The sequence below is a fragment of the Centroberyx gerrardi genome, chromosome 24, assembly GCF_048128805.1.
Source record: "Centroberyx gerrardi isolate f3 chromosome 24, fCenGer3.hap1.cur.20231027, whole genome shotgun sequence".
Classification (NCBI taxonomy): domain Eukaryota; kingdom Metazoa; phylum Chordata; class Actinopteri; order Beryciformes; family Berycidae; genus Centroberyx; species Centroberyx gerrardi.
The window spans coordinates 13,631,159-13,645,489 of NC_136020.1; the positions used below are offsets into that span (position 1 = coordinate 13,631,159).

At 42.3% G+C, this 14,331-nt stretch overlaps 1 protein-coding gene across 1 annotated transcript in view; it reads right to left on the reverse strand.

The window, feature by feature from the left end:
* Window positions 1-13,493, reverse strand: part of znf800b (zinc finger protein 800b) — a 32,406-nt gene extending 18,913 nt beyond the window's left edge. The window contains exons 1-2 of the mRNA XM_071903187.2: window positions 13,427-13,493; window positions 400-511 (exon numbers count right to left, since the gene is read on the reverse strand). Coding sequence (XP_071759288.2) covers window positions 400-456 — 57 coding nt within the window. The 5' untranslated portion in view covers window positions 457-511; window positions 13,427-13,493. The remainder of the gene's footprint in view (window positions 1-399; window positions 512-13,426) is intronic.
* Window positions 13,494-14,331: the final 838 nt, after the last annotated feature.

Consider the following 14,331-nt stretch of genomic DNA (forward strand, 5'->3'; position numbering starts at 1 on the left):
CTGGTGTACAAGCGCACAATGTATTTCCCTTATGCGGGGCTCTAGCTAGCACAGCGGGTAAAATGGGATGGTAACATATGGGTGGTTACTAACAGAGAGCACAGGGCAGGTAAAATAGGATTATGATATCTAGATAGTGCAATACGACAGTTAATGGGTAAAGTGGGATATATACTGGTCAACAGGGACGGTAAAATGGGATAACAACATCCAGTTGGTGTTTTTCTCCACTAACAGTGAAGGGGTAAAATGGGACAATAACAATGTTAACTGTTCCAGGTTGCACAGGTGGGGTTGAGTGGGATCTTAACATCAAGGTAGTGCATTTTCAACAATCTGACAGTGAAGGGAGAAAAATGGGACAATAACATCCAGCCATTGTTGTGTATTTACCAGTACCTGTCTGCGGAGACAGTGAGAGATCTTCCTCCCAGTCGACTGCTGGGCCTTCACCATGCTGCCAAGACTGGCCTGCTGCACCACACGTTCACTACCAGCACACACCTGTAACCTGCAACAACACTCCACATAAGCCAGGGGCTGGACTGAATGCAGCAGCACTGCTACTGGATGTACATATAAATACAATACTTACTTCTGTACCTAGCACTTATCATTTGGCTTGGTACAACTGTTGATCCATCAAAAAAATGGTAAGTTCCTATTTATGACAAGCACTTATTTCCTGTTAGATTACTTGTTTTTTTGAAGATATTTGAATATTCCCGGGCCACAGGAATGTTTTTTGTCATTCTGTTGTCCTTGCACTGTTTTCATGTTTGGTGATGCAAGGATTTACACTTCTGTTACCTGCAGCAATACTCCACATAAGCCAAGGACAGTCCATGTGTGGACTAAATGTAGCGGCACTACTACTGGACGTACATGGAGGCTACTTGCTGTGTTGACGATACTTAAATGCTCAAGGACGTGGGTATAATGGGATGGCAATACATGATAATGATAACAATGGGATAATGCTCCATATACACCCTTTCAAGGTCCATAAACGATGATGTCAGTACATTTTGGCAACAGAAAGCGGGGCAGAATGCAGTCTGTCCAACTAGGAGAAGCAATTTAACTTCAAAAATCGAGAACAATAATTGACTTTGCCAACAGGTGACCATCTTCCAGATCCTTATGTTTTCACAGAATGGGTGGAAGCTTTGTGCTACTTACTGTGCTGGCCACCTGTGAGTGTCTGGGCAAACTATGTAATTCTGAGAGACTACAGTAATGGGATGGGCATAACAAACATGTATTGATAATCGCATGTAGTACAATGTGATAGAAAAGTAATGTTTACTGTAAGCAAGTTTTAATAAAAAAGTGCTATGATGTTAATGTTTTACTTGGAATTTGCATTTCTTTATCTTTACAAGGACGCTGAAAGGAAAGAATGTGTGTTCCATGTACTTGATGTTTAAGGAAAATAGGGACATGTTGACATATCTTATGAAGTGATGACCTTGACATTTTAAGTCGTAATAAGCACCAGATTGACACAAAATACGAACCATTCCTCTCAGATAGCAAACGTTAAGAGAGTTAAGCCCTTAAAAACATTCTTAAATGTGGCATGTAAAAGCTAGAATTTAATATTTGGATGAGTAAAACATCAAAGCAAAAACATCACAGAAAGGCTGAGACTCGAACCCTGCGTTCCTGTGTGAAAGTCTATAACTTGAGATACTCTGAAATGGTTGTGATCCAGATGGAATTCTATAGAATTTGGGTCCGCTGTATTTATCTATTCTGACATCCATAAACACAACAACTGGACATGTTTTATTTAAACAGATAGAATTAATAAGTTCAATGAATTGACTAACTAGGCTTCTCATTAGAATCAACAATAGCAAAGTGCTACTTCCGTTGCCAAAATGCACACACATTTCTGTGATGACATTTCTTGTGAAGGCATGTATAACGCATTAGTAAACACACAACAAACATATAGGCTGTGTGTGTGTTTACTGACTGTAGAGTACCTAGCACTCAAAAGGCCGCCCACTGGATCTAAACATAGGAGATAATTGAATATTCCACATTATGGCAATGCTAATTTGGCCTTTACACTTCATATAGATTGGTTGCTCATCAGTGATAGAAGAAGTTAAAGGTATCAGCAAACACACATTACCTGCAACATTACTCTGCATAAGGCAAGGGCTATCTGTGTGTGGATTGAAAATGGTGTGCCTCACTATTATGCCACTGGGTAGATGGTTTTACCAAAGCACCTTACAGTGCTATGAGAGCATAAATTGTCAATATGAGTGGCCCCAGAGGGAATTGAACCACTGGTAGTTTCACTGGTAAATCCATATACAGAAGTACTGGTGTAGTCAACATACACAAGCATATGAAGTATACCCCCCTTTTTCATTAGGCATAATAGAGAACCTGTCAAACTAACTGCTTATGAAGTACACAGATGGTATTGGGGTTGTGTTATATCCACCTTACTTCTAGTAAAGGAGTTGAAGAGGTGGAAAGAGAATTAGAACGCATACAATTTTACCAGAGGTGTCACTCTGTTGTATCCCACACTGTTGTCTTCCCCCTATGGGGTAAGTTGTGTAATAAAATAGGTTCCCTGGGACAAACTCTTTCATAACAGGCAGCACATTGACTACTGAGTTCTGTATCTATTTGAGAATCTTCAAAATAGAAAATAGTAGACACTGACCCCCTACCTAATCAGTCATTGTAAATCGCTCTTGATAAGAGCACCCGCTAAAAGCTGAAATGTAAATGTCACAGCACTGATACAGTGTAAAAGAAAAAACAGTTACTGCTGCCCTCTATTGGTAGCCCAAGTTAAAACAGTTTGGTCCAACTCAACCACCTGCACCTGACATCACAGACAACAACAGACAACAACATACTCAGCAGACAAGACAGTGGCAAAAAGCTGTAAAAAAAAAAAAAAAATTGTAATTGCAAGAATAATAGTAATAATAATAAATAGTAATCTCCGCTGGAAATCAGGGGGGATTAAGGAGTCTAAATACGCTGTAAAATCACATTTGTGCTAAGAGTAGGCTGCCAAACATCAGTTTATCCTGGGATATTACAGCAAACTGTCATAAGGATCATTTTAGTCAAAGCGGAAGTATTAGTTTGGGGCAATAAATCATCTGTACTTGCCATACTCAGCAATGTACAATCAGTAGTGTGAATACATAACAGTTGTAATAATATATAATACATGTAATAATGGGTCAAACAGGGGTCTGTCTTCCTGTAAAACAGAACAGAGCTTGTTGTGTTTTTTTTCAGCTTGGGGGCAGAAATAGAATAAATTTAGCCTTGTCCTGAGACCCAGGCTCATGTCATGGGGGTCCACTACAAGTAAGTGGCCCTGTGGCCCGTTTTAGGCCCAAGCCCACGGTTTGGGAAACACTGTCATGCAGAGTTTTAGCGTATACCTACAATGAGTTTACATACCACTGGCAGTGAAGTGCTACAGGGACCTCAGGTGTCTCCATGAGGTCAAATCAACGCCATATTCACAGACATAACAATATTCCCACTCGAGGCCTACATCAATTACTGCATCCACCATACAAAGTAGATTTGCAGTACCATGGATTGACCAGCAGAGGGAGACAAAGTCTGTGATTTTAATGCTGGGCCATTCGAAAAGTTTTCTAGTGGGGTGAACATGATGGGGTGCAGGCCAACACAGAGAAGGGGCCACACAACTGTAGCTCCAATACAACAGACATTTTAACAATACACAGGATTTAACTATTCCTTGTGCTGTTAAAGTAGGATGAGCGTATAAATGTCTTATTGAGGCAGTTCATAACTAAAAAATACAATGTGACAACGTAGCTTTCCTAACCAGAATATCTGTTCCAACAATGTCAACAACAAAGCATTGAGTACGTCAAGAGGCAAATGCCAGATCGCTCTTATGGTCTTGTAATAATGTCATAACCACTTTATATGCTGGACATGGAAATTTTATATTTTGTAAAGCAACAGCTGTGTAAATCATGTTATCACACAGGTATAGGCCTGAACATCATAGTGAATGGGTATCACTATAGTTTTGATTTCTGCACATATGGAAATAAAAGGGAAAGACCTAAAATGGGTCATAGACCTGTTTCAAGAGGATCCCCACATATGAAGAGCACTAATACTACTATTATCTGTCTGGGTCCCACAGGAAGATGAGGTTCTTACAAATTTTTAATTCCAGACTTTTTCCATGCTTTAATTTATTAACTGAACTTCCAAGATTTTAGTTGGTGTCCCAACATGATCTATGCTGATAGTGGCTGGGAAATTTGACAGTCAACTAGGTTTCATCACTTTATAGTTGACGATTATTGCTGAAAACTGTAAACATCACACTATGTGAAATGACAGTGGCTCTACAACTACATAAAATGTTTAGTCATGTGTTTATCAAGATCTAAACAACAATATCTTTCCATACTTTTGTATTTCCCAAACGGCATGGAACTGATTCATGTACATGTACATTCAAATAAGGAAAAATGATTTGTACTAAGTAGGCTACTAATACTTTCCAGACTTTGAAGATCTGTAGGAACCCTGGTAAGACCTTTTTCTCTCAAACTTGGGTTTAAGACATTTGAGAACCCCTGCTTTTGGAAATGACAATAAATCAACCAAGAACTGTGTAATTACATGACAGCATACTTAGGCTACTTGCAATGATGGAGCTGTTACTCCATATACGAGTACAATCAGAGTTTCAAGCCTCAATGAAAGGGGAGTAAACAAGGGAACATCAGTCTTTAGGAACGAAACACAGGTCCATGCAGTCTGGAACAAACACAGGCAATGAAAGTCTTTTAACTGGTGTTGTCAGTAGAGTATATCCAACCTGGGTTTCTACAAGAGCTGTCACCCTAGTTCAATGGCACAGGGCACAGTTACATCAGGTCCTGTGTAGCAAAAGGTGTTAATCTTCTTTCTTTACTGTGACAGCAGGAAAGCTCCACAAAGTAGCGGAGACACAGGAGAGACGGTTCAGGTGAAATCTGATCGGAACACACCAGGGGTAAATGTGGTTTCAGATACGGGATCTTTACCACTGCACCATCTCCGAGTTTGTCTTGTTGAGATTTCGTTCAAACGCAAAGACAATGAAAGTCAAACAGAATTATTAGAAGAACATTATTAATATTCTACCAAAATTAAGAGCACCCATATTAATACATTCTCCGCCTTTCCAGGATCTATTTATATTAGAGTGGGAGTCTAGGAGATTAAGACTAGCCATCAACTATAATAGGAAATTAGGACTTTGACGGGCAAGTTTCTCTACTCTACTAACCACTGTAACGGGTGAACAACCATCATTTAGAGGCCCTAATCCATGTTAAATCAAAAATCATATTTGGCTGGTAAACTACTTAAAAGTGGCTTATGAATTTCAGAAACCAACAGCATGTCCAGCTGGTGGACAAAGAAGTTACTTTGAACGTAAAAAAAAAAGTGGAAAAGAAAACCACTGTACCTAAAAAGAACAGTGCAGTGAGGCTTTACACAAGTCAAGGACTTTTGTATAGGGAGGATGAGAAAAGTCTATGTCCGTCTAATGTCAAAGTGAGGTTAAGTCAAACCAAAAAAGCTCCTTTCCTGCCCTCCTTTACATATACAGTACGCACGTACAAGGCTTTAAATGGTAATCAACAACTAGGCTCATCTTGGGAGTCTCACTTAAATGTGGCATGGCATTAAAAAGGTTGAAAATCCCAATGCAAGACTAATAGCAGTCTAATTACTTTGTTGAGGACTCTTTCAGAAAAACCTGACGAGCCGCAATCTGCTGGTGCTGCTGACCCAGGCTTAAAAACCCCAGGATGGAGACTTGCGCGCACACACACACACACACACACACACACATAACACTCATAGCAGTTTAAAAACATATGCACACCAGTTTGTGAACTCACTTCTACAGAGGCTATATGTAGTACAAGAGCATAAACAAACACACACTCAAAATAAAACCCACAAATGCACACCAAAAATAATACACACACACACACATACATATTAACACGGGGGACTCAAGCGTTTCCATGGCGACAGACAGAAGTGGTTGTGAAGTAGTGAGTTCTGTTCTGACTCAGGTAATGAGAGCGAAGGTGTCCTGGGCTCAAACTGAAGATTTGAGGGTGGCTGGCATCCCTGGTCCAGCCTACCAATCTACACTTCACTTACTGTTTACTATTGGTTGCTTGTAATGTTGGCAGACTACGAATTCAAGTTTATTCTTCTGCTGTGCCCATTGTAAGTTGCTCTGGATGAACTGAATGACAAAAATACGACAAAGTACTGCAGGAAGCGATTGGACCTATACCTTTTGATCATATTCCGCTCAAAAGTTGCTTTATGGTGGGAAGGGTGGTAAATAATTTGAATGCAAACCCATTGATGTCCTGACTCATTTTCAGCGACACCAACTTCCAGCGACAAAACATCCACTTTAAACCCGTTTTCAGTCAAAAGCAGAGAAGGCCCTGATTAAGCAAAAACTATATGCATCACCCTAAGTGCCTTGCTCCCCTATATCCCTCTGGTTCCCCGGTGGCCGGGTGTTACAGAGCCCGTCCTGTAACCACAAAGTCCCAGGCTGGATGTCCCATGATGCCCTGCGGAAGTGTCCTTGAGCAAGACACTGAATCCCTGCCCGTTCCAGGGGAGCTGCTCTATGCAAGCGGAAAAGACCAATTTAAATAGATCAATAGAAAGAATAAACAACAAACAAGTGTTCATGATCAGGTCAGCACTAGAACAACCGCTAATATTGCAGGCAGAGCTGGAAAACTTGAACCTCCATTAGAATAAATGGGTGAGATGTGACCAAAATGCCTGAGATACTGGGGGAAAAAATAAAAGTTGACATTCTTGTAAACTACATGGTGGTAACATAACTTTGGGCTAAAACTGATGAAAAACAAGACTTTACCTTCTCCTCAGCCATACACCATTACAACCCTGAACAAAACACACACTGCCTGCTAACTAGATCCAGTCTCCTGAATCACTCTATCATCAGCCATTCCACTACATCTGCTTTTTAAAATGTGTTGGAAATTCCAGGGTCTTGTTTCATTTGAAAGGTTTCTTTTCAAACACTTTTTTGGGGGGGAAAAATGCTACTTGATGTTCATTGCTCAATATTTCAAAAAATACACCTGATTACGTCATCTCCGATGAAAGCAAACATTTTTACCTTCCACATTCAATAATAATCCATATTTCATTTTACTTTTATGCCAGTAAGCAATCATCTTGTCACAGTAGCCATCACATTTTTCCAAATGGTGTACGTCTCATTTTGGAATAAAAACCCTCATTTGCCCTTTCAGAGACAACGGAGGAGGCAAACCCACATCACTTTCTATTCTGTGACACAGTTAGGCCTAATTTTCTTTGATGCCTACTCGGAAAAGAAATGTGACGTCATGTTTCATCCTTGGTCAGTAAGAGTGTATGTATATGTATGTCTATATGTGTGTGTGGCTAGAGTCAGGGGAACTGGGATGCAGCAGCCACCACTAGGCTGCCTTCTCATACAGTTATGTAAGGTAGGTGTGTAGGTGGGCTTCCTCCAAATAGAGGGGTTCCACATCCTCTGACATGCCAAAAACACCAATGATAGCCTACTACCTGACCATGGGATAGGATGGAAGCGACGATGTGACCTATTGACAGGGCTCCACAGTGCTTAAGAATGTATTTTGTTCCTTTTCTCTCTGACTCTTATTTCTTTACCAGGGTGGAGGCTATCCCAGCATGCATTGGACAGAAGGCAGGGAAACACCCTGGACAGGTCGTGAGTCCATCACAGGGCGGACACAGATAGAAAAACACACTCATGCTCACATTTACACCTATGGGCAATTTAGAGTCTCCAGTTCACCTGACTGGTATGTCTTTGGACTGTGGGAGGAAACCGGAGCACCCAGAGGAAACGGAAACTCCACACAGAAAGGACCAGGGTCGAGATTCGAACCCAGGACCTTCTTGCTGTGAAGCTCCCAAAAAACTTGAGATTCAATGCACACATTACCATAGAGCCCTATAGGCTAACAGAGGGCAAGATGCAACCACAGTGTGAATTTAACAATGTAGCCTGGGTCTCCCAAAAACACCTACTACGATCACTTTTATTCCACTAACAGACGGGGTCAAAAAGCATTTGCAAATTATTTTAATTTAATCTGCTTGCCAGTTGATTGCCTCAATGAAAATTGAGGCATGAAATTGAATGGGTGGGGTTTACCACCTCAGGACAATTCAGATGAGTTGTCATTCACAAAAACACTAGGCTGTACTAAATTGATTTTCACATATGATTGTCTAATCTCTCTGGTGATCACTGTAATGGCCTATGTGACAACTCACAAATGAGCCTGTGCCTGAACACACATGCACACGTGTCAACATGCATGCAAACACGCATCAGTTGGTCCCAAGTGTAGAAATACCAGGCTAACTCCCAAAGACATATCTTCGTGGCATCATTTTCTGTGCATATTTCATTACAAATGTAGCAATACCAGAAAGGCATGCACACACGCTTACACACACAAACACACACACACACACACACACAGTACATGCAGACAGATTACACTAAATTATAGCAATATCATTCTATTTCCCAAACAGCAACATTTCAGTTTCTGCCCAGATTTCATTGCTCAACAAAGTTTACTGGACTGAAAAATATACTACAGTGAATAATCACAACGTTTTCTTTTACCTAAGGTTTTTAGGTTTGCAAGCCCCTGCACCTGCAATAAGCTACACTTGTTGTTCCATTACAACTTTTATCATCCAATCAAGCCAGGATACACTCAGCGGCAGGTCTGGATGCACAACAATCAGATTTTACTCAAATTGCTATTGGATCTTCAAAACCAGAACCAGGGAAGGACTGTGATTGGAAGTCTACATAGTACACCGTGAAGTCTGGATGAAATGCAGCCACAATGCACATACAAGCAATGTAAAGGGAGATGTAGAGGGAGAGTGTGAAAAATGCGGACACAGATTTAAATAAATACAGCCATGGGAAATGCATAATGGGCATTTTCAGGCCAGGTGTAGACGCACAGCCTATGATCTATGATCTTTACAATCAGGTCTCTAAAATCACACGTAATGTGGAACTGATGCTTTCTTTATACAGGTATATAATGATGTCAACAACAACAAAACATGAAATGGCAAGGCAGGAAAGCAACAATCCCCATGAAATCCTGACAAAAAAAATAAATAACCTGAGAATCTCATCTCCATGATGAGGGAAGGCTGTCCCTCCTCAGCAAAGCCACAGTCGCCATACAGAGTAGGAGACTGGATAAATGATGAATGAATATGGACCAAATCATCTCTTAAGTGGTCTAAACCTTCTCTGTCACTGAGGAAACAGAAAGTAGGCCTTTGTGGAGAGCTGTGCTAGAAACTTCATTATTTTCACTTTCACCATCGACACAGCAGGACATCCATTTAGGATTGGCTGGTTTACTTACTAGCTGGATGGTGGGCTCTCTGAATATCTGGCAGTGGCTGGCTGGCTGGTTTGCAGGTTATATGACTGGCTGACAGCCTCACTGATGACTCGTCTCTGGCTGGCTGGTTTACTTACTTACTGACACTGATTTTCTGGATGCCTTGTACAATGTATAGCTGGCTGGCTGGCTGGCTGACTGACTTACTGGTTATCTTGTTTGCAGGATGTATAACTCAGTATCTTACTGGCTGTCTGATAACCTGTCTGCCTGTTTGTCTCACCGACTGACTGGTTGCATGACTGACAGGTTAACTGGTTTGTTGACTGACTTGACTTGCACATTGGTTTGACGAGCTGACTAACTGACTGAACAGAATACTACATCATTAAACTGACTGAATCATACACTGACATCATTAAACTGCTGTGGTCAACGGCCACTCTGTTTTTAAAGGCAGCGATACCTGGGAAACTTTTTCAGGGAACAGAGCCAGACAATCTTGGCCTCTGTTCCAATAAGGAAAGGCTAATCTCAGGTTGCTATAACCCCCAAGTCTCATGAGATAATGGAAAGAAAGCTGAGGCAGTAAAAGGACTTGCAAACGGGATGAATGCAGATAAAATAGTGTCTTATAGGGAACAAAAATTATCAAGTAGCCTATCAGAAATAATGTTGGTAATAAATCTATACAAAATTTTGAGAATTCAGATGGGCAATTCTGTTCAACTATTCAGACCAACCATGTTTTTTCATTATATTTTTATTCTGTATAACCCACTTTGTTATCCACACTGATGTCCCAGTTACCAGTTCATATTCCTGATGAAGGTTAAGTTGCCCATCTCCATTGCCTCAAAGAGTTGTACATGTATTATGGCTTTTAGAGGTGAGTGTGGCGGTGTGTATTAGACCTAATCTGAATTGATGAATTAGGCCTAACCTTAGTACTAATGTAAAACCATCTCTAGGCCAGAGCCTAGACTATACAGAGTCAGGTACTTAGTCAATCTAAGATTCAAAAATAATTTTAAAGTTAAACAAACACATATTGCTACCATGGCCTAAATGCAGGTTCAAAAGTTACACCAAGCTGTGCAGTAATTTGGGAATCTTAAATTATCAAAGATAAAAATAGTCTCTAGCAGGATGACTGCCTGACTCAGGCCTTCTGGGGTGAATCTCTGCCCTAGGGAGCATGTTTCAGGGCGCAGGTAAACTTCTCCTTTTGCTTTGTTTTTGTACACTGCACCTGGTACCAATGCCTGATACACAACCTGTCTGTTTTATAAAACAGACAGGTGTTGAACAAATGATGGTTGAACACCATCATTTAATTAAACAACAAATATGTCAAGATAGGGGCCTAAGCCTGGCCTAATCCCCGTACCATCTGATGATAAGAAAACTTTTTAGGTAACAGAAGCCTGTATGTCAATATGGCACATACAAAATGCTTTACATTTTGCACACTATCTCAATATTGTACAGCCTATTGTAATATTACCCTAACACTGCAGTTTAATATGCATAAGGCCATTTTAGACGTATAGTTTAATATGCCTTTAGAGCCAAAACCATGCTATTTTATATTGTTATGCTCACTACCTGCAAAATAAGGTTATACCATTAGAACGGTAGGTGTCGAATCTATTTCCATAACAAAACAGAACACTTGCCAACGGAGCTGGGACCAACCAACCAAAAATACTGATAAAATAAACATTAGATCTATTCCCCACGCGATTTTCAATACTGTTTGAATCTGTCCTTTCTACTTTGAGAAATTCAGGACTTTCTGCCTTGCAAATAACTTGTCGATGTGCTGTGGAGGATGGAGCCATGCGCAGTGCCCAAAAGCGCAATAGCAACAAATAAAGTGCTCATGGATAAAACGCCCCGTTCATTTCCAAACCAGAAACGCGTGGCGCACTGTGGCTATAACAAAAAACGACGTAAGTGTCTATCCGATGTGCCTGTGTTAATCCAACCTTATTCCCTGCGCTGTTAATAAAGGTTTTACGGTCATATCATCACGACCCGGTGGAAAAACATCCATCCACACACGAGCGACTCCACAATAGCCACATGCACCGAGCACCATGAAGGAAGGACCGGCCGTGCATACTCTCCGGCTGGCCTGCCGAGCCCTGAAGCCGGTCTAACCAGAGTGTGAACGCATCCACTTACGCATCCCATACAGGGCGATGGAAACCTAGCCATCCCGGATGAATTACGCGATCTTCCGTGTTGATGTAGAAAAAATCCCCAAGTCGGTGCACTACGAGAGTGTGGGAGCGCACGGCGATTGTTGCCGCCTGGGTCCGTGTCTATTGGTTCCCTTTCAGCTGGGGTAGCGTCAGCACACACACACACAGTCTCCATTTGCAACTCCATCGCCCCCCATGGGCGTGCGAGGCCGCGGGCTGTGACGCAAATGGGACTGGGTGATTTGCAAATGACATATCTTCCTAATTCAGTGTCGTCGCCGCCGGGACTGGTCCAATTCATCAGATATTTCACACAGAAATACCCATTCGGTGGTGGGTGACGAGTAAAATATAGGCGGATGAGCAGTTCGCTCTACGGGGATGCGGTTGCATAACTCGCCAGGAAACTTAATAAAATTGTGCACGGAGCGGGCGAGGTGCAGTCTCCACGGCTGATGTTTGTGGTTGTTTCCATTTGATCGTGATGGCCTGGGGCCTATCACTCAGCACCAGATCAGTCCTCGACTTTTGGTTACAGGAGGAACCAAGCGGGGCATACATATGGGGAACCGAGTGGCCTCGCTATGGTGGATGTGTGGTGGCCAGTGCTAGGACGCATGCACGTAGCTGACGGGGAAAGACAGGGCAGCCGGAGTGGGACTTAGGACCGCATTCACAGGCCATAAAGGGCCCGCATGAATACTATTGTGCTCTTTTATCCAAGAGTCCCCAACTATTTACAAAAGGTTGGCCAACACACACAAAAAATATCGCGGCGAGATGGTGGCGGCGGTTACAGCAGCTGCCACCGTGCTCTGCGCAAAGCAGCAGCACAATCATTGCGCAGCGCCGGACTTCCCCAGTTTTGTGCAAACTATGTGATTTGTCCAAAAGACTGTTTTATTTTATTTTATTCAGCCTGTCCTCGTCTGGCAACCAGCGAACCAGAGCGCAGGGCAGTTGCCGTTCTCATGGCACGATTTGCATCGCCCCCATTATCCCCGAAAATCTCCTTTTACACGGTTATATTGTCAGCCTAAAAACGCCACTATTTTGAGCAACAAAAGAGCAGCTTAACTTGATCAAAGGAAAAGCCAAGTACAAAATGCACCTTTCAAGCCGTAAAAGAGAGGCCCCTCATAACGATTGCAGCATGGCAGGGGAGTGCGGCGTAAAAACGAGCTAACCCGAATAAAATACACACAAAGACAAGGTGCAGCACTCCCATAAATACGTCCATCACCATCTCGGTAATAACACTAAACCATTCTCGGTCATTTGGATTAGCCAAGAGCCTCTGGGGATGGTGGTATTATGAATGTAAAACGCTGCGCTTTGCGGCTCCGTGCCACCTTTTCCAAGAAGCAGCTTGGCGCACAGGACCGGTGACCCTTCCATCTTTGCGCGTCCTTCTACCGACCCAAATCACGAACCTACTCCTATTTTGACGATTCACTATTGACGAATATACCTTGTCGTAGATGATATCGTCTTCGAGGAGGTCAAAACCATATGTAAAGGCCGCTACAAGTCTCTGAAACCATCCCTCTCCCCACCGCGGCCAGGCAGAAACAAGAGGGCGATGACGCCATTTTCTGCAAAAACAACCATGCTCGGGAAGCCAGAGCGAAGGGGGTTTTAACCCGCTCCGCAGCCCTCCGATCCCGCTGAAACGTATTAAAAACAAGTCCTTACCTTGTATTTCTTGGATGGACGGTGGGATACGGTGTTTGAAGGGGTAAAACTGCGTGGCTGTGGCTACTTCGAGTCCGGAGATTGTTTATTTCGCCTCCCAGCGTCCCCGGTTCACTCTGAACAAGTTCCTCTGTGAGCGGCTGTCTTTGTGCACCCAGAGGAGCCTCTCAGCATTGAGCCAGTCGCTGCGCAAAGGTGCACCCACTACGTCCAATTTTTGTTGGAAATACCGGTACTTTAGGGGTGACTTTAAAAAGAGAGGAGAATTGTGATCCTCGGGAACAAAGAAAAGTTTTTCCAGTTTTCTAGTTTTTAACTAAGGGCCACGGTTGCAGTCACAATTTAGCCCCCAAAGCGCGCAGGGTTTTGGGGACACATGGCTCTCCACAAGAGTCCACGACGCAAACACAAAATAAAACAGGGGTGATTTTTCTTCCCTTTCAATACTTAAAGTCACGAACACAAGGTTTATAATTCTTCACAGTTATAGTAGTAAAACTAAAGGGGGGAAAAAATTTAGATTTAGTGGCCAAAATATGAAAGGAAGTCACGGTTTCCCCATGTTGCACACACATGGTCATTAATAAAGTATGATTAAAAATACAGATTATCTAGTCCAGGGGGTCCCAGATTTCCTCAGATCAAGGTTCCCCCGTTAGAAATAGGTACATTAGACCACAAATCCCCATTTCATATTTTCTCCAAAGGAACCACATCTGTTGTTAGATATAAATTGGTACAGATTTATAGCACTATAACTGTCTACACTGTAAATTGACTTATCCATTGTCGCATTGTGCAAATTTCTAGTGCGTGAAATAATAGTGCAGTTGAACTATTCCTCATTTTGATGGGGGCCCTCTGGGTCCCTTCAAGGACCCCTGGCGGTCCCCGGACCACACTTT